At 53.1% G+C, this 23,498-nt stretch overlaps 10 protein-coding genes across 10 annotated transcripts; 4 read left to right on the top strand and 6 right to left on the bottom strand.

Annotated features, from left to right (window-relative positions):
* Positions 1–23: 23 nt before the first annotated feature.
* On the top strand, positions 24–1,176 carry J4E93_007419 (uncharacterized protein; the record flags this gene model as incomplete). The annotated part of the gene is made up of 3 exons (XM_049345327.1): positions 24–262; positions 314–1,003; positions 1,053–1,176. 3 exons carry the CDS (start codon positions 24–26, stop codon positions 1,174–1,176), a joined length of 1,053 nt encoding a protein of 350 aa, XP_049197557.1.
* Positions 1,177–1,797: 621 nt separating this feature from the next.
* On the top strand, positions 1,798–3,098 carry TCA8 (Succinate--CoA ligase [ADP-forming] subunit alpha, mitochondrial; the record flags this gene model as incomplete). Its single annotated transcript, XM_049345326.1, has 7 exons — positions 1,798–1,955; positions 2,009–2,037; positions 2,097–2,223; positions 2,277–2,339; positions 2,388–2,413; positions 2,463–2,545; positions 2,598–3,098. 7 exons carry the CDS (start codon positions 1,798–1,800, stop codon positions 3,096–3,098), a joined length of 987 nt encoding a protein of 328 aa, XP_049197556.1.
* Positions 3,099–3,431: 333 nt separating this feature from the next.
* On the top strand, positions 3,432–4,514 carry J4E93_007417 (uncharacterized protein; the record flags this gene model as incomplete). The annotated part of the gene is made up of 1 exon (XM_049345325.1): positions 3,432–4,514. The coding sequence occupies one exon, from the start codon at positions 3,432–3,434 to the stop codon at positions 4,512–4,514; it is 1,083 nt and encodes a 360-aa protein (XP_049197555.1).
* Positions 4,515–4,767: 253 nt separating this feature from the next.
* Positions 4,768–6,171, bottom strand: FYV10 (GID complex subunit containing RING finger motif; the record flags this gene model as incomplete). Its single annotated transcript, XM_049345324.1, has 3 exons — positions 4,768–5,205; positions 5,256–6,065; positions 6,121–6,171. The coding sequence occupies 3 exons, from the start codon at positions 6,169–6,171 to the stop codon at positions 4,768–4,770; spliced, it is 1,299 nt and encodes a 432-aa protein (XP_049197554.1).
* A 676-nt stretch (positions 6,172–6,847) lies between these two features.
* On the bottom strand, positions 6,848–8,809 carry ARB1 (ABC transporter ATP-binding protein arb1; the record flags this gene model as incomplete). Its single annotated transcript, XM_049345323.1, has 3 exons — positions 6,848–6,974; positions 7,025–8,166; positions 8,216–8,809. 3 exons carry the CDS (start codon positions 8,807–8,809, stop codon positions 6,848–6,850), a joined length of 1,863 nt encoding a protein of 620 aa, XP_049197553.1.
* Positions 8,810–9,535: 726 nt separating this feature from the next.
* Positions 9,536–10,346, bottom strand: J4E93_007414 (uncharacterized protein; the record flags this gene model as incomplete). Its single annotated transcript, XM_049345322.1, has 2 exons — positions 9,536–10,243; positions 10,299–10,346. 2 exons carry the CDS (start codon positions 10,344–10,346, stop codon positions 9,536–9,538), a joined length of 756 nt encoding a protein of 251 aa, XP_049197552.1.
* Positions 10,347–11,595: 1,249 nt separating this feature from the next.
* Positions 11,596–14,838, bottom strand: J4E93_007413 (uncharacterized protein; the record flags this gene model as incomplete). Its single annotated transcript, XM_049345321.1, has 3 exons — positions 11,596–11,824; positions 11,876–14,675; positions 14,757–14,838. The coding sequence occupies 3 exons, from the start codon at positions 14,836–14,838 to the stop codon at positions 11,596–11,598; spliced, it is 3,111 nt and encodes a 1,036-aa protein (XP_049197551.1).
* Positions 14,839–18,189: 3,351 nt separating this feature from the next.
* On the top strand, positions 18,190–18,679 carry J4E93_007412 (uncharacterized protein; the record flags this gene model as incomplete). Its single annotated transcript, XM_049345320.1, has 4 exons — positions 18,190–18,230; positions 18,288–18,345; positions 18,459–18,551; positions 18,602–18,679. The coding sequence occupies 4 exons, from the start codon at positions 18,190–18,192 to the stop codon at positions 18,677–18,679; spliced, it is 270 nt and encodes an 89-aa protein (XP_049197550.1).
* Positions 18,680–19,002: 323 nt separating this feature from the next.
* ELP3 (Elongator subunit) lies at positions 19,003–20,788 on the bottom strand (the record flags this gene model as incomplete). Its single annotated transcript, XM_049345319.1, has 2 exons — positions 19,003–20,429; positions 20,485–20,788. The coding sequence occupies 2 exons, from the start codon at positions 20,786–20,788 to the stop codon at positions 19,003–19,005; spliced, it is 1,731 nt and encodes a 576-aa protein (XP_049197549.1).
* A 515-nt stretch (positions 20,789–21,303) lies between these two features.
* Positions 21,304–22,859, bottom strand: J4E93_007410 (uncharacterized protein; the record flags this gene model as incomplete). The annotated part of the gene is made up of 4 exons (XM_049345318.1): positions 21,304–22,058; positions 22,116–22,380; positions 22,438–22,788; positions 22,848–22,859. 4 exons carry the CDS (start codon positions 22,857–22,859, stop codon positions 21,304–21,306), a joined length of 1,383 nt encoding a protein of 460 aa, XP_049197548.1.
* Positions 22,860–23,498: the final 639 nt, after the last annotated feature.

The following is a 23,498-nucleotide window of genomic DNA, read 5'->3' as shown; positions in this document are numbered from 1 at the left end:
CGACGACGCCGCATCACACTCCCATGGCACTGCGCGAGCTGCCACTTCGCACGGCCACGGCCCTCTGCAACAGCACCAGACCCGCTGTCCGCGCGGCTGTCCCCCTGTGCCGCCGCAATGCCTCGTCCGACGCAGTCCGAGAAATTGAAGACGCCTCATCATTAGAGGTCCCGCCGCCATCGCAGGAACTGGCAAAGAACTACGACCCCGTAGCGCGGAGCAGGCTGCGGCGGAGAGGAAACAAGCAGCTGCCGCCAAGCAGGTACGGCCGCTGAAGCATGCACCAGCAGACACACAGGCTCATACATACTAGATACCAATACCGGTCCCCCAAATACTACCGCGGCCCTCTCCACCCCCACCAGCCACCTCCCGAGTCGGATCCCTCTTCGCGACTCTTCCAGCCTGGACCCTTCAGCCTGTCCCGTCTCGAGCAAACCTACCAGAGCAAGATCGCGTCCGATCTTCTCACCCTCACATATCAGCACTACCCTCCCGGCTACCGTGCTCCCAAGACGGAGCAAAGACTACGAGAATGGACTGGCGACTCTCCCTACTTCAAGAACCGCCCCCTCAGGCCTCCACGAGGTAAGGGTGAGGTACTCCGACTGCTTCAAGAGCCCCGCACTTTCCGCAACATTCCCAAGATCACAGGCGTCACAGTCCACTCCATGGTGCCAGAAGCGCAGGAAAACAGCGGGAATCTGCACGTCGCAGGTATGATTCTGCAGGCCATCAGCAATGTACGAGCCGTGTCGCACAAGGCGAGACACAACGTCGTTGGGTGGGGCTTGCGTGCGGGCAGATATGTCTCGGTGACGGCCAAGATGGAGCGGGAAGATGCCGAGCACTTTCTGACAAAACTCATCGATGTGGTCCTGCCAAGGATCAAGGAGTGGAAAGGCGTACCAGGTTCGTCTGGAGACGGACACGGTAACATGAGCTTTGGTCTCACCCCAGACCAACTTGCCCTCTTCCCGGAAATTGAGGTCAACTATGATGCGTTAGTCTGCTGTCCTCTATTAATCTGTGCTCCGACTAACACGGTTCAGATACCCACCAAAGATGATTCCCGGTTGCCACATCACCATCCAAACCGATGCCACCAACAACAAGGACGCACGTCTACTCCTCCAATCCATTGGAATCCCATTCTACGGCAAGCTAAACGACTAAATATCTGTGTCCGATCATTGTGTATAAACTGTGTAGAACATGTAAGAATTATATACGTCTTACGATACATTGCATTCATGGCATGTATCCATCCTGCATTTTGTTTCTGTCCAGTCAAAGAAAGACTGTAGTACACCGCGCAACGAAGAATGAGAACAAGATGGACAGTTGTAGATTTGAGCAAGATGAAGCACAAAATAAGACTCTGTCTAACCACAGTGTATGCGCGCCGCGAATGTCTTACTATTGCGAAACATGCACTGCAACATGCTTGCATGTTGAGGACCGCGGCTTGAAAACACACATCGCGAGCAGCACCATGTTCAGAAGCACAGTACTGTAATACGCAGATCAAGCAGAATGTCCGTATACTCGAATGTTCGGCCTCTTCATCTCGACGTGAGACTGCAACCTGTCGGGATGTGTCCTCGATAGACGAGTTATTTTCGTGAAGTTGTCGGGCGCGGACGGACCCTGGCACGAGATTTTAGGTTGGCCAAGCTCCCCCGAAGAACTCCCGCCATGTCGCAGCTTCGCTCAGACCGCTAACCACCACTAAACCGACCCGCGATACCCTCCAAAAACCCCAGAGTTGCTTTCGTGACCACCATACCCGTCACGATGCAGGCAATCCGGCAACCGATGCGCTCTGCGCTCTCAAAGGCCGCTACCAGGCAGTATGCGACGGCTTCCTCGCAGTACGCCGAGACGATTAAGAACCTTCGCATCAACGGCGACACCAAGGTCCTGTTCCAGGGCTTCACGGGAAAGCAGGGAACGTGAGTGCGACTGCAAGAGCGCGTGGTTGGAGGAGGGGCTAATGCAGGACCAGCTTCCACGCACAACAAGCCATTGAATACGGTATGCGCAACGGACCCGCTGATATAATCCTGTGAGGGGGAGGACTGACAGGGCGACAGGCACAAAGGTTGTTGGAGGCACAAACCCCAAGAAGGCGGGCACCGAGCATCTTGGACTGCCCGTCTTCAAGAACGTAGCAGAGGCCATGAAGGAGACTCAGGCTTCCGCTACTGCCATCTTCGTTCCGTACGCCATACCCCACAGCCGCATACAGACCATGCGATCTAACAGACTTGTAGCCCGCCAGTCGCTGCTGCCAGTATCGAGGAGGCTATCAACGCAGAGGTTCCTCTGATTGTGACGTAGGTGTACACATCGAACTTGGGTACTTGGAAACTAACAACCGACAGTATTACTGAGGGTATCCCGCAACACGGTATGAACTACAGACATGGTCAACGAGGCATAGATACTGATTGATGCAGACATGGTCCGCATCACAGACATGCTCAAGACACAGAACAAGTCTCGCATGGTCGGCCCCAACTGCCCCGGTATCATCGCTCCCGTACGTTCTTTGCCTACCTCTTCCAGTCGGGATGTCATGTTGACTTGAATAGGGTCAATGCAAGATTGGTATCATGCCAGGCTTCATCCACAAGCGCGGCCGCGTCGGTATTGTTTCTCGTTCCGGAACCCTCACATACGAAGCCGTCAACCAGACCACCCAAGCCGGCCTTGGCCAGTCACTCGTTGTCGGTATCGGCGGTGACCCCTTCTCCGGAACCAACTTCATCGACTGCCTGAATGTCTTCCTGAAGGACGAGGAGACTGACGGTATCATCATGATTGGTGAGATTGGTGGTTCCGCCGAGGAGGATGCCGCAGACTTCTTGAAGGAGTACAACACTGCCAACAAGCCCGTTGTCAGCTTCATCGCTGGTATTTCCGCACCGCCAGGCAGGAGAATGGGTCACGCTGGTGCCATTGTCAGTGGTGGAAAGGGTGATGCCAACTCCAAGATCACCGCGCTTGAGGCCGCTGGTGTCACTGTTGAGCGCTCCCCCGCCAAGCTAGGATCAACTCTCTACGACCAGTTCGTCAAGCGCGACTTGATATAAGCAGTCATAACGATGTTTCATTGAACTGCTTGAACGTGCCGGCTTGCATATTGCGGCTGCTGCATTAGGTCCATTGTACATTTTAGTCATAAGAGCAATCCATCGTGTGTGCATCTTCAGACCATCTCTTCTCTAATCATGGTTGGCTTGCTATAAAGGTTTTACTGAGTAATGTGCAGATATCGTGCTGACGTGCATGCAGCCCTCTTTTCACATGCAGATCCTGAACCCTGCTTGAGCGTGACCCAAACTAATCATTTTCGTCCAGTTCCCCGCAAACCTCCGAGCCGCATCCAATTGACTGCACTCTGCAATCGCAAACACAGCAACAGCATGTCGAAGACAAAGACCAAGCGCGCTCGTCGCGAGCTCAAGCGCGAAGGTGAGAAGAAGATCTTCGCGTTCCACAAAAAGAACGCAAAAGCAGCGGCCGACTCCAAACCCACGGCAAAAACTCCAGCGAACAAGAAGCAAAAGATGAGCGCACCAAACGCAGCAGCAGCATCCACACCTGCAACAACGCCCGCCCACGCACAACCCCCAAAGAAGAAGCACAAAATCCCCTTCGGCGAATACGACCACATACTCCTCGTCGGCGAAGGCGACTTCAGCTTCACGCGGTCCCTCGCCATAGAACACGGCTGCGCAAACGTAACGGCAACGAGCTACGACGACGGACAAGATGTCCACAGCAAATACCCGTCATTCCGAGAAATCGAAACCGAACTCTCCTCCCTCACACCGCCCGTTCCCCTCCACCACGACATCGACGCAACAAAACTATCCAGCTACAAACACCTACGGTGTAACCGCGACGACGACGACGATGACAACGACGAAGAAGGCTGGGACACAATCGCCTTCATGTTCCCGCACACAGGCGGTCTATCCACCGACGTAAACCGACAAGTGCGCGCCAACCAAGCCCTCTTGGTATCCTTCTTCAAATCCTGCCTCGACACGTCGAATCCCAAACGGCGGCTACAAATCTTGCGGAACCAGGATGATAACAAGAAAGGCAGCCCGCCCCAGCAACCCATCCGCCCTTTCCTCCGCATGGGCGGCCGGATCATCGTCACGCTCTTCGAAGGCGAGCCGTACACGCTGTGGAATATCAGGGATCTGGCGCGCCATGCGGGGTTGAAGGTGGTGGAGAGCTGGCAGTTTGATTGGAGCCAGTATCCGGGGTATCATCATGTGAGGACGCTGGGGGCCATGGAGACGGGGTGGAAGGGTGAGGATAGGGCGGCGCGCATGTTTGTGTTTGAGAAGATTCCGCTCGTGGCGGATAGCGATGAGGAGAAGGAAATGGCGAGGCAGGCCAAGGTGGGCAGGGGTGGGCGGCTGCCGAGTCAGAAAGAGGCGATGAAGAGGGCGTTGGACGATAATGAGGAGGACGATGAAGATGACGAGTGAGCTGGAGATGGCGGATACGCGCACGGCTGAGCAATACCTCCGGTACGGAGCAAGTGCATGCTTGCGAGCGAAGCGTAAAGTGGTCGTTGAGCTTAGGAACAATACCCAAGGCCTTGAGGTCCTACCTATCTACACATGAAAGAATCAGGTACGCCGACCCATACCGCGCCGAGCAGATTCCCATACCAAGACGCCACGCTATACCGGACTATCATACAAATGCCGCTCGATGAAAGAAAGACAGACAAAAACATCACATAACATAAACCTTCCGGACCTCGCTCTCAGGCCACTGCTTGCCGCTCAGTCCTTCCGCCGGATCCCTCACGAACCCCTCTTCCGTGCCAACCTTCTCGTTGAAGACGCGCAGTCTCTCGGAGCCGTATATGCGATGGTTGGGCAGTACTACGGGACTGTCTTCAACGATACTCTTAGTGTGGAGGGCGTAGGGAACGTTGCGCGCCAGCTCGTTGAGCTCGGTACTGCAGATTGGGCATACAGTTGTGGTAGAGGAAGCGGCGTTTGTGGAGGAGGGTGTGTAGGCGGAATGGCAGGCGGGTGTCTTGAGCGCGGAGAGACCGGCGCTCAAGGCGACATGGAGGAGCGGCCGCGGGGGCAGGGCGTAGAGGGTGTGATGAGTCGCGACGAAGCAATCGGCTAGATGCGACCACCTAGACGCAGAGTAGAAAGACTAGAAGGAATGTTAGAGATATAAAACATCAGCGATCTGGGGACACTCACAGCATAAGGCTCCACCTCATCCCACGGCCTGTACGCCAACATGCCCGCCGCCCTCCTCATCAAGTCGAAATCCCCACTCGTGCTCAAATACTTCTTAGCATGTGCCCTCGCCTCCATCAACTTCGTTTCTCCACCTCCGCCCCCTATGCTGACTCCATGCATACCATCATCTTGTGTCTCCAACCCATCCATACCGCTCAACCCGGCCTCGTGTCCCTGTCTCACCAACTCGATGTACTGCTGCAGCCTGAGCTCGAATTCGAGCAGGCTACCCCCCTTCTTGAGTTCTTTGCCATGTTCCTTGCACCACTCAAGCGCCAATGTTGTACTCATGCCTTCCCGTAAACTCGTCTCAATTTTGTGACACGCAACGAATGCATCCACATCCACGAGCTCGGTGATGCCTTTGCTCTTCGCCAGACACGCCGCGCTCTCTGCATACCCCTCTCTTAACAGGTAATCCACGAGTAACCGGCTCAACCGCGTGCGTGACCATTCATCGTATTTGACGTCGACAAGGCTTTGCATTTCGTACAGGTCTTGCAGGTGTTGTAGGCGCGCTTTTGTGGAGCGGTGGATGCGCGCTTCTTCTTCGTGGAGGTTTTCTAGTTTGCGCTTGAGGTTGTGCATCTTGCTTATCATGGTATCGATAGATTCGAGTGTGGCTTCTGGGGAGGCGTTCTTGGAGGCGGCTTTGGTGGCGGCGGTCAGAGACGTGGTGAGTGCGCTGGACGAGTGTTCGATGACGCGCTGGGCGTTTTTGAAGTTGCGCCGCGAGAGCTCGTAGGGCATCCGCAAGAGTGGTTGGTCCTGTGATCGTGTTAGTAGATAGTACGGAATGTCTGGGTAGCTGGGAACGCTTTACGAGGAGGAGATGCGACTCCGCATTGAGCTTTGTACTTGTGAGCTCCGCCATGGCGGGCAGAGAGCGAGTGGAAGGAAGGAAAAGCTTCGTGTAAGAGTCGCTGTATTCCGGGTTGTCGCGGTTTCAGATAAATACAGCGGGAGCGAAGGTCTCGAAGAGTAATGGTATGAGAGTGGAAAGATGGGAGGCTTGGTGTAGATGCTTAAGCTCCACTATCGCGGTGGAAGCTTGCGGGGGTGCTCGCTCGTCACAGCTCATAGCTCACAAATAGGCACGTGCCGAACATGTACCTACCGATAGCCACATGTCCGTTTTACGTAGCCTCAAAACAGCTGTCTGCACATCCTTCTTCTCGATTATACGCATGCCAAACGTCCTTTGTCCATCGGAAGAATCATGTTCATACAGGCAGAGATACATCATCACAATCACACGCACGATCCTTAGCAACGCAAGCAGCACCCAGAATGAGGGAAACAATACATGCTTCTATGTGATATCATTCTGATCGTAAGGCAACTCTAAAACTCCTCTAAGACCCAATGCATCATAACGCATAATCCAGATGCCTCTACCCATGCAGAACGACACTGACGCAGGAAGCGATGAGCTGCCGGCCTACTGCAGAGGTATCCTGAAACCTGCTCTAAGGCCATTACTTTTGTTGTACCTGCGTTCCACAGCTCGAAGGACGCATGCAACTTGCGAAACTACCCCCAAAATCCGCTTAGAGAGCACCAGTCGACGCCATCTTCTTGCGGAGATGGTCCTTGTACTCGCCAATGGTTCCGTCCCACCTACGGACGGTCTTGTGCTCGCACACCATAATGTCCTTCGCGATCTTGTCAAGCAATCTGTTCATCGTTAGCAAGCTGATCAAGTAGGAGAGTAAGATTAAACGTACCGGAAGTCGTGGGAAACAACAACGACACCACCGCTGAAGGCGTTGATGGCATCCGCCAAACTGTCAATAGTAGGGATATCCAGACCGTTGGTAGGCTCGTCAAGCAACAACATGTTGGGTCCCTCAATAGCGAGCAGAGCGAAGACGATACGGGACTTCTGACCATCGGACAGAGTGGCCATCTTCGATGTCTGTGCCTCACCAGTCATACCGTAGCGACCGAGCTGTTGGCGCCAGTATTGGAGATCTTGGCTGATGTGGTGGAACTTGTCACGGACGAAGTCAAGGGCAGACTTGGTGAGGTCAAGCTGTTCAGCAGAGTGCTGGCTGTACACACCGAGCTTCAAGTGAGTGTGGCGCGACACAACACCGGATGTGGGGCTGAGCTTTCCGGTGAAGATGTTGAGAAGGGTGGACTTTCCAACACCGTTGGGTCCGACAAGAGCTGTTCGAGAGTCCATGTCAACACCGAAGTCCAGGTTCTCGTACAGGTTGTCCTTTGCATCTCCAGAGTAAGAGAAGGTAACGTCGTCAAGCGACAGCACAGGTGGGGGCAGCTTCTCGACGTCGGCAAAACGGAAAGTGAAGACACGGTCAACGGCAACGGGCTCGATCAGACCATCGGCCTCCATCTTGTCCAGAATCTTCTGGCGAGACTTGGCTTGCCTGACCAAGTTGGCGTAAGTACCAGCGGAAGCAATGAACTTCTTGATGTGCTTGATCTCGTCTTGCTGCTTCTCGTAGGCCTTGGTCTGGTTGACCTCCTGCTCGGTACGTGTCTTGTGGTATGTGTCGTAGTTACCTCCGTAGTAGAGGAGCTTCTTCTGACGCATGTCGATCATGTTTGTGCAGACACCGTTCAAGAAGTCCATGGAGTGGGACACGAGAACCAGGGTGCGCTCCCACTTCTTCATGTACTCCTCGAGCCACACACAGGCCTCCAAGTCCAAATGGGCAGTGGGGTCGTCGAGCAGCAGCAGGGCGGGCTTGACGAACAGCGCCTTGGCGAGCGCAACACGCATACGCCATCCACCGGACATGTCCTTTGTCTTCTTGTTGATGGTAACCTTGTTGAAACCGAGACCGGTAAGAATGAGGGATGCGCGGGTGTGGAAGGTGGACGGGTCCATGTCTTCTTGACGCTGGTATAGTGTTAGTGGCGTGCCGTACTTCGATCTGGCGTGTACATACCTCGTAGATATCGTCAAGGAGAGGGCTCTCGGGGCCATCCTTCTCAAGGATGTCTTCAGCCAGCTTCTCGAGACGAGCCAGCTCGTTCTCAGCCTCGCGCACAACCCACTCCAGGGCACCCAGCTCAGTCTTGGGGGCACCCTGGTTCAGCAGGTAAATGTCGATGTGCTCTGGGAAGGGGAACTCGCGCTTGTCGATGGCCTTGAGCAGGGTTGTCTTTCCGCAACCGTTCTCACCCAACAGGCCGTATCGGCGTCCGTAGTTGATCTCGAGGGTGGAGTCGTTGAAGAGGACCTTTCCGTGGAACACGAGCGATGCAGAGATGATCTTGACATCGCGCGACTGCTCGAGCGAGGCGAGCACACCGGTGGTGACGCGGTCGGACAGACCGTGCTTGTCCTCCTGCATGGTCAGCTTCTTGACCTCCTCGTTCAGCTCGAGGTCCTCGGCCTCGTCGCCGTTCTCAGAGTTGGCCTTGGAGGCATTCTTGGAGTTGGCCTTGGAAGACAGCTTGGAGGTGGCCGTCTTCTTGGGCTTCGCATCGCCGTCGGCGGCGCGCTTCGCCTGGCGGGCAGCTTTTGAGGCGGAGACCATGGTGTCTTAGTGGTTTCTGGGTGAAGACTCTGGGGTGGTGGAGGGAGGAGGAAATTTCGTAGGGTTGGGATCAACGTCAATCTGTGCCCCGCTAAGTCTCTTATCGATAGGTGTCGATACCCAAAGGTTTTAGTTTCGCGTCCTGTTCAAAGCGCGACACTCGGATGTGAAAACGAGTGGAGTGATGAAGCGCTGGAAGTGATGTAGAAAGAGAGGATTTGAGGATAAGAAACGGCCAGGGCTGGTCAAACAATGCGACCCTGTGAATCAATTTTCTTACTTGTGGCGAAGGCTGCGCACGGCCAATGAACGCTCCCCACCATCATCATAGGGCAAGTAAGGCGCTCAACGCTCGAGGCTGACACCGCTACATGCATCTTTCGTTAGGATACTAAGTCACCAGACAGGCAGCTGGGTCCAGATCTGGGCGAAGCAAAGACTGTTCGGGCATGTAGTCTGTACGAATATGCTTTCTATGTCTTCACAAGACCCGCCATGTGCCCCTCATCGGAAAAGTACGCCATGCGCATCTTTCTATGTATATTCAGGTATGCGATGAAGATGTGCTGCTCAGATCCCATTTTCGTTCGAAGTTACGAAAGGATGAAGAGTATCGTTAGTATTACGCATCACCTGTGTGGTTGTTGAGCATTGTGGATACCCCACGAGAGAGCGATGATCGTCATAGTTCTTATCTTCACCAGCCTCAACAGCGATAAGCGCCGTCTATATACCGTGACTGCTCCCGCTGTTGCTCGGCACCATAGTGAACTCAGCACTGCTTCTTTCGCTATCCGCTTCTTCCTTTTCTGAATCTACAGTTTTTGTCTCCTGGTCGACCCTCTCTCGTAATTTTCTTCGTAACTTTTCCAGTACTCTCGTCTCTTCCGCATTCAAGTTCAAGTCGTCTGGCAACGTGATCCTGGCGCCGTTGATCTCAATCCTGTGCCTCTCGCAGTCATAGTGTTGCTCATCTGCACTCTTCTTTCGTTCTAAACCGCCCGTCGCATCTGGCACCACCTCTTCATCTCCAATCTTCACTTTCTGCAGATCCAAAGGGGTCCACCAGTATATTGGGAACTGCCTCTGGATGTTGTTGATGACCAGCCCAACTGCAATCATGAGAGTAGTGCCCCACAGAACGAGGCCGACGAAGTACCAGCCCATGGCTGTGATGACAGGGTCTGTTGCTGCAAGCACCGCGGATGCGCCGCCCGGTGGATGCACAGTATTGGTCAAGAGCATGACGGCAGACGCGCAACCGCATGCTATAGCGCCTGCGATCCATCGTATCGAATCGTATTCCGAGTGATATTGGAACAACTTCGATATGCCGACGCCGATGAGTGCAGAGATTCCATGGCCGAGTAGGGCATTGCGCGGTTGACCGAGTGGCGAGCGTATAGAGTTGTACTCAAGAATCGCAGAGGCGCCCTGGATCACCGGTCAGCAAAACAGACCACGTTCACACCAGCCACAAGTAACATACGAATGAAGCGATCAACGCTGGCGGCTGATGCCATTGTATGCTGTCCATATTATTGAAGACTGCCGCTACGACCGCCAGACCGCAGAACGCGCCCAACAACGACCAGAACGCTCCAAGTATGTTCCCAACATCTTGACGCGTCTCCCTTCTATACCCAAGGAACCTCGATACCGGCGTCGGAAGCTTGTGCAGCGGTGAAGGAGGAATGATGCGATTGAGATATCGATCGATATCAAGGTCCCATTCCCTGGCTGCAGAGAACACACTCATACTGACCAATGTAAACACGAAACAAACAAAGTCTTTCCATGCGAATGGATAAGTAAAACAGAAAGCAGATCAATAGCTCAGAGAGATTAAAGTTCAATGGCCCCGGGAGCGGACCGTCAAAAGCACGAACTTGCAACCAAAGTCCCTCATCGCGCAATTTATTCCCGGATCCAGCTGTCAAACAACGGTACTTTGTCCGCTCCTGCACCATTCGAATGCGCAAATATGCTCATTTACTCTGACGTTGACCTTGCACATGCGCGACGATCTGAGTAAAGGTCCACGCGCAGCAAGTTGGGCTTTACGTAAAATTACGTACCACAAATACAGCTGCAACATGGCTTTGTGAACATCTCCTCGGTTCCGCGGATGCGATTCTGTGTATGAAAATAGGGTACTGAGATGTTTTTTGAATGAAGGTAGTTTACTGTAGGTAGCTAAATGATCGCTGGAGCGATGGGATCACAGTCAAAGGGTAAACCTTACCCGCAGCCTTCTACCCAATATTGACAATAAAAGGTAATGGGTTGCAATACTTTACACACCTGCCGTATCCATCGAGCTGCGCAAGCTATCACGGTGTATGGGATTGTACTCCTTACCGTACCTGCAAGCCTCCATGGCAGGTGGTCGAGCTGTGGCATCCCTGCCATTACTACGCTAGACGGCAGCTTACATGGATCTCACCTGAGCGTAAGGACAGCACACACGACTAGGAGAAGGCTGTAAATCAGAAGCTGTGAAATTCACAAGTAGGAAAATGCATTCATTAGACAGCGTAGTATACTGTGATGTAAACGGGTATAACTCTACTTGAAAAGGTATCGAAAGGTATCGAGGCGCTTTGCATCGTTCCGATCGTTGAACTGCGCTCCATGTCTGTAACGCCTGTGGTAAAACAAAAAAAGTGTCTACCGTAGATCGATCGATCCCATGCATCGCTGACCGACAACGCCTCATGGATAATGCGACAACCCGAAACCCCTGTCATCTATACTCCTGTGAAGACGTGAAACTGCTCCTGCGACTAGGTACCACGGAACAGGAACTGCAAATCCTCAGGGCTGAGGCGGTCCATGGCAACTTTGTCGTTGTTCACGGTACCAGCAATCATAGCGGCCTTCTTCTCTTGTAACGCAACCATACGCGACTCTACACTATCCTCGATACAAAGGCGAGTGATCACACAAGGACGACGTTGACCGATACGATGGCATCGGTCGGCAGACTGCCACTCAGCTGCTGGGTTCCACCACCTGCGTTTTATTAGCGTTCTGTGGAAAGATATGGCAAAGATTAATACTTACGGGTCGACGATGAATACCCTGGATGCTTCAGTAAGGTTGAGAGCGACGCCACCGGCCTTGAGGGAGACGAGGAAGACCTCGACATCCGGATTGGTCATGAAGTGATCGATGCTCTTTTGGCGCTGGGCAGGAGTCATGCTGCCATCTAACATGACGGTATTGAAACCGGCACGACGTAGACGCCACTCAATGAGCTGCAACATCGACGTGAACTGACTGAAGACGATGGACTTGAGTGTCTGCTTCTTGCTCCGAAGCTTGTAGAGGTCGTATACCAACATCTCAATCTTGGTGGAAGAAGTCCAGTTCTCCATCTTGATGCGGTTGATGATCGACGTCTTCTTGACGGAGTCCTCGTCTTGCTCAAGCTCTGGCTGTTCGAAGTCGATAGACAGGGCGATGTGGCAGCGAGGACAGTCTGCGTCCGTGCCAGAGGCTTCACAGGTCTCCATGAAGTCCTTGATGCAAGCGCGACAGAACTCGTGACGGCAGTGAGAACGTACTGCGTCCTCAGCGGGCTCATCGCAGATATTGCACACGTACACGTTACCAGCACCTTCGGCCGCATTCTTCTTTAGCAACAGATCGGGATGATTGGCGACCTGTCGCATCTGCATGATAAGACCAAAGATGTTGGCGTAGTTGTTGAGCATGACACCCTGCGCAACATACGTATCGAACTTGCGGGCGGAGTTCGACATGATCGAAGTTGAGAAGTCGCGCTCCACCTCACTGAAGAACTCTTGATGGATGATGATGTCCTTCATCGGCAACTCCATGGAATTGGTATGATCGCGCTTCATGCGTCGTAACATGATGCGAGCAGTGATCAAGTGAAGCTTTGTCAGGGCCTCCTCGCGGAGCTTATGGTCATCGCCAGTGATTGGGTTGAGCAGCTCCTGGTTAAACACTGAGATGTGCTCAGAAGCACCGTGGTTGCAGGCAACACACATGTGGTCATCGTCGGTGGCCCAATGCAGCTTCTCGCACTTGCATGAACGGCAGAAGTAGTCCGCAAATGGACGAACTTCCAGGAAGCGAAGGAGTGAGAAGAACTCTCCGATGCGATTCTGGACTGGCGTGCCAGACAAGCACCACTTGTAGTCACCAGTCAGCGCAAAGCAAGCCTTAGCTACACCGGTGTTGCGAGACTTGATACTATGCGCTTCGTCCAGGATAAGGCGGTGGTAGTGGATGGCGTGGAGTGGTGACGCCTCCTTGACGATATCCTCACCGCGGGACCATCCTTTGGTTTCCTTGCGATGCAGCGATTCCAGAGAGTTGTACGAAACCATGATTACGTCGTAGGACTTGAGCTCCTTGATCGACATTTTCTTGCACTTGGCGTTCGTGCCGTGGTATACCAGAACCTTGAGCTTGTTGTTTGTGTACTCGCGGATTTCGTTGGACCACTGCATCAGAGCGACTGGCGGGACACATACGAGCGTCGGCTGTTTTGCAGGGTAATCGGACATGATCAGGGAGACAGCCTGGATAGTCTTGCCCATACCCATCTCATCTCCGAGCAGCCCACCCTTGTAGTGAGTCTTCTCCTGCCGAATCATCCAGCTAAGACCCTCAAGTTGAAATGGCTTCAATCGTCGGGTAATAGACTCTGGTTGCTCTGCCTGCTGAACCTCCAGGACGGGGATGTCCTCCAGAGTCTTCCACATAGTCTTCAGCTTTGGATGCTGTTGCTCTGCTCGTTCACGGTTCATGGCCCGCTTCCGCTCCCACTTGTCCGCGATGTGCGCATACCTCGCCCGACGATCAGTCGCTTCGTCTTTGTCGCCGCGGGTGAGCTTCTTCTTCCGGCCTCCAGATGCTTTCGGCTGGCGCGCCGCAGCAATCTTCTTCAGACGGTCACTTGTCGTCATTAAAGGCTCTTCATCGCTGTCGCTAGCCATTGGTGTCTCGACATCGTTAAGCAAAGACTCGGCGTCATCCACATCATCAGGACGAAACTCGCCGCCGTCAGACTCCTCGTCATCGAGGAAGTCCTCTTCCTTGAACGTTGCCTTCTTCGCACTAGAGCGTGCAGGACGACCACGCTTTGCTGAAGACTGAGCCTTGGCCTTGCCTTTGCCCTTGCCTTTATAAGATGGTGCTGACGACAGAACAGCTGTCATTGAATCTGCGTCGTCATCGCTGAAGACCTCCTCGACCTTGGCTTTGCCCTTGCCCTTGCCGATGTATGAGGGCGCCTTCTTGCGACGCGAAGGCGCGATGGGCTCATCCTCGGATAGCATGTCCTCATCGTCCTCGTCCTTGATCTTCTGGCGCTTGCTGTGTGGCGCATCCTCGTCGTCCTCCAACTGCATTTGTGCAGCGATCTCAGCGTCCATGTCGAGCGTCCAGTTTTCGGAGTCTGATTCGGAGTCTGACACGGCGGTGCGAGATCGTTTGGATGAGGTGCTCTGCGAAGGCGTCGTAGCGTTGTTCAGCCGACTACGGGCGGTCTTCTTGCCACGACTGACTGACGCAGCTGGCGTGGTCGAGATGCTGGTTCCTTGTGTTTCGTAATCCGAGTTCTCCAGGGAAGGTGAGGCGGTTGAACTCTCTTGTCCCGCTTGTTGCGCGTTGAGCCCTGCTAGCCGTCCGCGAGTGGCGGGCGCCTTCTTGGACTTCATGGCGGGGACTCTAACTTCTTTCAACACGCGGCGGGCGCTGGCGGATGATTGAGGCACCTCGGGCTCGATGGTTTCGCTCTCGTGGTCGGAAGAGTCGGGGATGAAAGCTCGAGAGGTACGAGGGCGCGTCTGTTTGTGGCGACTATCAGCCAGGGAGGAGTTTTCCAGGGCTGTAATCGCATTAGCGCAAGAATGATGCACAGCATTCACTTGTTAAGCCAAAGTGAAGGCCAAAGTCAGCCTGTACATACCAGTTGTCGGCGCTGGGGAAGGTGCGGTGGCGACGTCATTCGCGACACCAGTCGACTTGCGGGTTGATCGCCGGGGCGCCATTATGATGGATTGGTGAAAGGAAAAGCAAGTGAAAATGCGACAGAGATCGAGGAACGCGCAGCGAACACTGATGAACGGATTGAACGAGAGACTGTAACTTCGACGGAGGGGTGAGATGACAAGAAGCACTAACTGTCGAAGGGTAGATACCCCTGGCCCTTTTGCGCCGATAGCCCGTCGCGCGTTCACGCCTCAGGTGGCAAATTCAGGGACAAGGTCGCATAAAAGCAAGGATTGCAGGGCTTCGTAGAGACAAGTGCGCAAACGGCGTCTGCTGTACAACCCTGTCTCGGAAATGTACAACAATCACTGCAAGCTTGTCATGCAGGTGCCCAGGTGCGATGTGGGTGGGGAAGACGCGTCGCGTGCTGGAGACGGTAGCACGTGATCGATTCCAGGCTGCCATCTCATCCGTTTACAGACTAGCGCTGGACGTCCCGCTGCAAGTCCGAAGACGCCTAAAGCAAGAAGATCTGCTATACCTTCAATAGAGGTTTTCGATTAATCAATAACGCCATGTTCACTTCAGAAGATCTCTCCACGCATGCCCGGATCGCGCGCGAGCCATCTGGTGTCGCCAAAGAACATGACCCCGACGCTACACCTCTCGCAACGTTCCTTCGCTTCATGGATCTTCCCAAAGACATCCGATTCCTGATCTATGAACATCTACTCAATCGGCGCATCAAGCCTTTATCTTTCCCGGAAATGGGGATTGCCTATGAGGTGGTCACAATAGATCCGGCAGTCGCCCAAGCGTCACGCCAGCTCAGGGACGAAGCACGAGTGGCGACGCGCCAACAGCGTCTTGGTGGGCCGCTTGTAATCTACGTTATCAAATCATTCAACCATGTGGGAGATATTTCTCGCACACTATCCATGGCTTACGACTCTGATCAACAACATATATTACAAGAGCGCATTAATGCAGCTGCATTCGAGCACGCAGATGTGTCCGACTCGGTTTTAAAAAGCCCCATCAGATTGCTCCATCAATTCTTTTTCTACTCTCGTACAAGAAAATACTTCTTCGGTCGTGAGCGGAAACGGGGGATGTTACTCACTCGGAGTTACTTCGAATTCGCTGTGAGGAAGCTACGGCACAATGCTCACGTAGAATACCGGTTCTTGATAGGGGCAAACAACCTTGCACTTATGAGTTCTGGTAGTGATCGAGCAGAGCCCATGAACAAGGCTGTATCCAAGCAAGGAAACACACGATGCAATTTTGTCCTAGTCCCCGACAGTCACGCTACGCAAGATTCTCTTTCACAAATAGAACTGTCTCCGGCTGGCGATTGTGTGCCCACGGAACTGGCCACACCTAAAGAACTCGCCTACATGCGGACCATGATATCCCAACTCGGAAGAGCCCGACCAACACAATCAGGGCTGCGGTAATGACTCAAGGTTGCGATTATGTACTACCATCCATCGTCAGTGGGAACAATGGTGTTCGGGATCAATTGCAGGACACACGGACCAAACCCCAGATCCGCGTTGCTAATTGGCGAGTGGCAACAGAGCAGAACCTCGACGCATGGCGGGAAACTCACAAGGTTGCTTGTATCTGATCACTAGGATGGCAGCCAAACAGGGCGCTGAAGAAAAGGAACTGCTATCATGGCTGCACGCCGAGACCGTTCGCAGAATTTATGGGATATTCACGTAGTGGGGATGGGAAGAGTTGTTCATCAAGCCCAGCGTTGGATGTGACCAGTATCAAAAGATTGGTTAACACTACAAATCCATAACTCAGCAATCTATGCGATCGCTACAAAGGCATTCAGAGTTCCCAGGTTCCACAGTTTTCAGACTGGAGACCTAGCGCGTGCGAATGCAGCTATACCTCCTCTTACTCAGACTTGCATCAGGTCATAAAGCCAAGATCCAGCCGTGGTCAAAACGGGACAAGATAACCCATATCATCACGAAGACTGTGTCCAAAGCTCTCAGTGCTAGTCGTGGTAACCGTGGTAAGCGTTGTATTCGTCCAAGTCGTAGGTGCCGTCGTAGTCATGGTAGTTGTAGAAACGGCCGGTTCGCCAAACGTCAAGTTCTTGCTCTGTCATGGCCTCCAATTGCAACTTCATCTTCTTCGCATCAACAGCAGTTTCTTGATAAACTTTCCTTATCTGAGCCGGTGACGGAATAACATCGGGTGGCGGTGTAGTCGTAAAGAGCACAATCAGATCACACGGACCAATGCCTTTGTCTTTATGCAAAAGTGAAGAGCGCAAATCCATGTCGGCTTCAACTTTCCCGTCTCGGAACAAAACTCTTAACTGGAAGTATGTCTCTTTGCGCATTCTGAGCACACAGAGACGATAGACCTCCTGAAGCGTTGTGTCGTCGCATTCACTAAGTGGAGACGTCGAACTTTTGCTACGCATTTGTTCGATTTGCTGGATCCTCATCTTCAGTTGACGGATCGGTACCATCTGCGTAAACTTGGAGAGTTCGATAGGCATGCCGGCATCGCCATGTTTCTCTTTGGACATCATATCCAAGTGATGTCCCGAAGAGAGAGCGGCTAGAAAGTGCAGTGCAAACGTGCAATGACCTTCCGGGGCAACGAGTGTGATAGGCTGCCCAGGGTAGCCTTTGCCGAAGTAGGCTCTGATCTCGTCGCACAGAAGGCGGTTGACTAATAATAGTGCTGTGGAAGGCCTTAATTTGGTATACCAGAGGCAACGGTGGTCTCCAAAGATCGATACCAAGTGACTCTCGGGCTGCAAGTAATCGTATACTAATAACCGGATGTCTTTGGGAAGATCGAGAAAGCGGAAGGCATCAACGATACTGTCCATCTTGGGCTCTGAGGACAATAGATGAGGAGCTTGTGTATGCCGGCGTGGATGGGGTCCAAGAGCTGATGGGCGTCGTTCAGTGTGGTGAAGCCAGGTTTCTAGTCCATTGCCGTCTTCCGTTGTTGTGATGACGGTACAATAAGTTTTGTTGTCCAGCCTAGTAAGACATGATGTCTGTATTCAGCTTCAAAGGTAGCGCGAATTGTGAAGGCGAGCCGTTCTATCAAGGTTTCGCGGCGTCGGTGGGGAATGGAATGAATGTCGATGTTCGGGAAGTTCCCGGTTCACTTGCATCAGATGCGGTGCACGGACCCACGCGCATCGGCAGGCGTCGCAAGACATGACGATTCCAGGCTCAGGCACCTCATCCAGCGCCGCACCATCGACGTCGACCACCTCTCAACCCCATCTCCTCCTACGAAATCCTCTACATCACCGGTACAGGTAACGAACCACCTGGCGATACCACGATCGAAGCGCCGCCACCGCCGCCGATAAGTTACCCGCCGCCGCGCGATACCGAAGCTCCCAGTCGCCCATCATGGTGAAGCCCGTTGTTTCCGCGATGAATGCATGGACATGGTATGCGCGATACATTCCAGGAGAGAAGGAGTAGCAAGGAAGCTAACGGAGTGCCAGCATCGTCGTGTCTCTCTTTGCCATCGTCATTCTCTCCACGATCGGAGCTCTGTTCAAAGTATGTCTGCCTCGCGCCCATGGTTCCGACAAGGACGAACATCTTCGAATCCACAGTCGCGACTGGGTATGAGTGAATGTAAAGCAGAACTGATGCTAATGCGCAACTCGCAGGGACACAGCGGCACCGTAATGGGAGGACATGAAGACCCCGAGGATGGTGGCGCAGTTGCCGGCGCGGTATTTGGTGCCGTCTTCATATACATTGTACGTTGAAATGGGGAAGATAACATCACAGTTTACTAACGTCTTTCCAGGGCTTCTTTGTCTTCTGCGGCCTGCAGGCCTTCCTCCACATGCGCGAAAGCCGCCGCGGCGCGATAAGCCTGTCATAATCCTGAACAGAATGCGAAACACGACCGAGGGGTAAGATGAGACGCGGAACCATCTAAAGAATCTTTGAATGCGACGATGAAGCATTAGGACAGGCACGCGTCATTGCGCCTGTGGAGGGGAGGCAAGGGGGCACTTGTACATTGTAATATGAGACACGGCGTTCAGCGGGCACAGGCGGGTTCATACATTTTCGTAGCAAGACATTGGATTAGCGTAATATATGCTATCTGTACATGTGCATGAGCCCTGCATATCTGTCAATTGAAGCATCAGGTCCGATCCATGCACGAACGCCAGAACGCGCCAGCCACGACTTTTCCATCTACCAGTCCCTCTCCCACAGCGGCTCGAGCGTCTTACTCATGTATGGGCCATCTAGCCAGTAACCCAATTTGCCATAGTAACTCCGCACACCAACACCAGAGATGACACTGATCTTACTACTTCCGTGCTCTTCCCTAGCTATCCGCTCCGCCTCCTCCATCAAAAGCGTTCCATAACCTTGATGCTGGAACCTCTTCGGGTCTCTTGCATGTATAGGGACGGCAGATCCATAGACATGCAGTTCGCGTACCAGCGAAGAGGGCTGGCCAGTCAACTCTGGCCTGAAAGTATGTTCTTTCGAACACTGTCGTAGACGAAGCAGGGCGATCAAGATGTCCTGTTTCGGGTCTTCGTATGCGAGGAATGTCTCCCAACCGCCGTTAGCCGTGTAGTCCCGACGTACCAACTCGACCTGATCGGGCCGGATCTTATGCTTCACTTCGTTGATACCGACCTCACGTGTTCGCACATCGCGACATGAGGTACCAAAGTCCTTCATCCTTGCCAGCGCCAACTCTCGCAGGTTACCATTCTCAACACCGGATGTGACAAGCGGCATGGGAATATCGCGCTGCACACGGTAGATTCGCGTCCATGGCGGTACTAGGGCCAGGATGCGGGCAACGATATCGATGAGAGCATTTGGTGTGTAGTTCTTGTATCTGCCAGTCCGCCAGAGTTCGTATAGTCCTGTGCCGCGGATGACGAGTGTAGGGTAGATCTTGAGTCCATCGGTGCGGAAATCTGGGTTCGAGAAGTATTCTACAAACTGGTCGAGATCACGCTCCATTCCGACGTTGGGAAGGTCTGGCATCATGTGTGACACAACCTTGAATCCGGCGTCTTTCGAGAGACAGAAGGTTTTCGCTACGGCGGCGACAGTGTGGCCTCGGTTTGTGTCGCGCGCTACATCTTCGTAAAGGGACTGTACACCGATCTCGAGACGCGTACATCCGTACCGCAACATTGAGGAAAGGTGTTGATCCAAACAGTAATCTGGTCGTGTTTCGATGGTGATACCAACGCACTTTATGTTACTCATCTCACCGGCGGCAACCGCCTCGTCAACGTCTTTGGTTTGATATCCCGAAAGCGCGTTGTGTAGTTGTGAGATGAACTCGTCCCGATATGACTCTGGTAGTGACATGAATGTGCCGCCCATGATGATATACTCAACTTTGTCGACACTGTGACCGAGCGACTTAATCTGGTCGACTCGTCCACGAGCTTGCTCGTAAGGATCATATCGCGCTCGAATAGCGCGCATAGATGTTGGTTCGTAACCTGTGTAGGACTGTGTTGAGTACTCAAAGTCGGAGTCTGGACCTCCTGGACAGTATACACAGATATTACCAGTGTAGGCAATGTGCGGGCATCGGTGAGGTTTGCACATGACCGCCACTACTGCAATACCAGATGATGTACCTACAAAGCACATCAGTCTTACAATACTTATGCAATATCTTTGAGGGCAACGTACGGATCGGCTTGGCGATGAGCTTCGGGAGGATATATTTCTTGTAGTGCTCAGGCACAGCCGCGATAATCGCCGTGAGCGGAGGCTGGCTCTTGAGGTAGTGCTTCTTCGCAATCTGACCTCGTAGCGAGTTCAGATTCAGATCCTTCTTAGGTTTTGAACCGTCGGCCTGGGATTCATAGTCCTGAATGAGCGCTGAGGCGATATCTGCGCACGCACGCATGTAACGTTCATTCTCGGGTGGCAATTTGACATTCTTTGGCAGCCTCCTCTTATGCTGCGTCTCTGTCACTGTCATAGTCGCCATGGCGGGCAGATTTTATTGTTTGGTGTTTGCGGTTTACAGATGGCGAATCTTGAGGACTCAGAGTCTGGATGTGGAAGTCACGGGTGGGGGTGGGATTTATTCCGAGCTAGGTCGCTTCTGTACTAGTGCCATCGCTTCAACTTGCCAGACTTCAGCAAGAAGGTCACTCTCCCACGAACTCACTCACCTGGTCCATCGAGGCGCGCCCCAAACCTCGACCTGGTCTCATTAGTTTGTTTTCGATCTCTGGCATCCGTACCCACAAAGCACAAATCGCTTTGTTAGACCCGTGATTCATAACGGTGACATCGAAAGCAATTCAGTCTTGAGCGCTACGAGGTATCGGCCGCCTTGCCGAAGAAACATCACCATGAAGTATTTAACGTCGCGGCAACCACGAATCGATTCATTATGTACGGGAACGCTAAACAGAATCACTGCAGCAAAACGCGCTATGTTACTCAGAGGGTATCCAGTCGTGCTTCTTAACTTTACTCATTATCATACTCTCGTCATCATGCAAAGCTCGATGGCGTCCTGTTGACTCGTTGCCTAGGTTCAGTCTCAAGGACCGCACCTCCAAGAGGCACGTCGGCGCCGTGCTGCAAAGGAGCGTAAAGCTCGTCGTTCGTCGTCATAGCAGGGCTATCCTGTCTGCTCTCTCTTCTTAGAGCGTTGATCTGGGCAGAGTTGCCTGGTACGGCACCGCGACTACCTAGGTAGCTGAACCTCCCAACCTGGCTACCTGTAGTCACAGCAGTCGGACGTTGCGGCGATGGTAGGACGCCTGACTCTGAGCTACCAGAACCGCGTTTGTTGCTGACGTCAGAGTTCGAACGGAACTGTGTCCCGTACATGCCGACGTGAGGAACATACTGTGGGTCACGTTGACCTTGGCCATTGGCAACGACTCCACCATCTGGACCCCCGGCATCGGCAACAGCAGCCTTTTCGGTAAGCTCTGTAGCCACCTGATGAGCGTCGTACTCGTTGATACCAGCGGCGAGCAGCAAATTCTTCTTCTTCTCGATCTTGGCAGCGTGGTCCATATCTTGACCTGGGTTGGCAGTCTCGTATTCGAGAATCTTGATGAATTTGTAGAACCCGGCCGCGATAATGGATCCGAGGATGGGGCCCAGCCAATAAATCCAGTGGTAGTGTGTAAACTCGAGGTTAACGACGGCAGGGCCGAATGAGCGTGCGGGGTTTAGCGAACCACCCGTGAAGTACACTCCGGACAGCTCTGTGACGAACAGAGCAAGACCGATACCTGTTCAAGACGTTAGCATCCACCACATAAGCCAACCAAAGGCTATTCGTTACATACCCACGGGCGCGATGAAGGTTCCCTTGTGCTTCTCAGCTGCCAGCATGAAGATGGTGAAGACCAACTGGGCAGTAAGGAACATCTCAATGAAAAGACCTTGCGCAATGGAGGTACCTCCACCGAGTTTTGTTCGGACGTTGAGATCACCCGGGAACATGCACTGGACCAAACCAGCCGCGGCCATGCCTCCAAGGATCTGAGTGACGAACAACAAAGCACCGCGTACCCAGGGGAGAGCACCGATCAAGCACATGCCGAATGTGACCTACATTGTCGTCAGCGAACTGGTTGAGTAATAGCGCAGGAGAGAGGAGGTACTCACGGCCGGATTGAACAAGCCTCCACTGATCCTGAAGAAGACCCAAGCGTTCACAGCAAGCGAGAAGCCAAAGCAAAGCGCAATATACTGCAGCTGCTGGGGATTGCTGCCAGCCTCCGCTACAGTCTGGCCTCCCGACGACGGTATACTGTTCGCGACTTGTGCACCGGACAGAGCAAAGTATAGAAACAGGACAGTTCCGACAAATTCTCCGCACATGGCGATGAAGTGGTTACGGATATTGTCAGGCACTCGGCTCAACAATGGCAAACGCATCTCTGAATCGGTGAGGTTGGCATTGGGATCTGCTGCCTTCGTGAAGGGAAGCGCAAAGGCTTTGCCCTGAACGGGTTCCTGTTACGGACTTGTTAGTATTGTATTACACGACGATGTTCCGATTCGATGCAACTTACGTTGATATTCATAACGACGCTATGGCTCCTGAGCCAGAGACGAGAAGAATGTGAAAATCCAGAACCAAGAGCAAGACTTCAAGCACGGCGAAGAGAAGGAAAGATGGCAATGTCAAGAAGTGGACAACCGACCTACTTGTCGATGGGAATACAGGTATACATCAAGACCAAAGTAGTCGATTGGTGATGCCACAGCCAACGGCTACTCAAATGGTCAAAGCAAAGTGTCGTCATGCTTCAGCCGTTGACGCGACGGCCACACGCCTGGATCTCGAAATACCTCCGCTACACTCAAGGTCTACTGGTAACATCTGGACCTAGGTCAAACGTCGAACCTAAAGCAGTAAAAACGTGGCTGACATACCATCATAGTCGTCTCGAAAGAGCGACGGATCGTGATTGCAGCTGGGATCTGCCACGGGACGGTGGCACGCTAACGCCGGGGCGGGCTCCGCATGTCGATCCAGGCCACGATAGAGGGAACTATTTCCCGGTAATCTGTCTACCAGCGTACCAGCCATTCAACCGCAGTTTTGCTCATGAGGACGTCATGCGGAGACGACTGCGGGTTGCCCCGGTATTGTTGTGCCATCAGAGCCTCAAGCAAAGCAAACAACAAAGAATACTCGACCGCAACACGATTTTCTGCTC

The sequence above is a fragment of the Alternaria ventricosa genome (genome assembly GCF_023758065.1).
Source record: "Alternaria ventricosa strain BMP 2768 chromosome Unknown scaffold_13, whole genome shotgun sequence".
Taxonomy (NCBI): Eukaryota; Fungi; Ascomycota; class Dothideomycetes; order Pleosporales; family Pleosporaceae; genus Alternaria; species Alternaria ventricosa.
The sequence above is the reverse complement of the archived record's forward strand: the minus strand, read 5'-3'. Positions and strand labels throughout refer to the sequence as shown.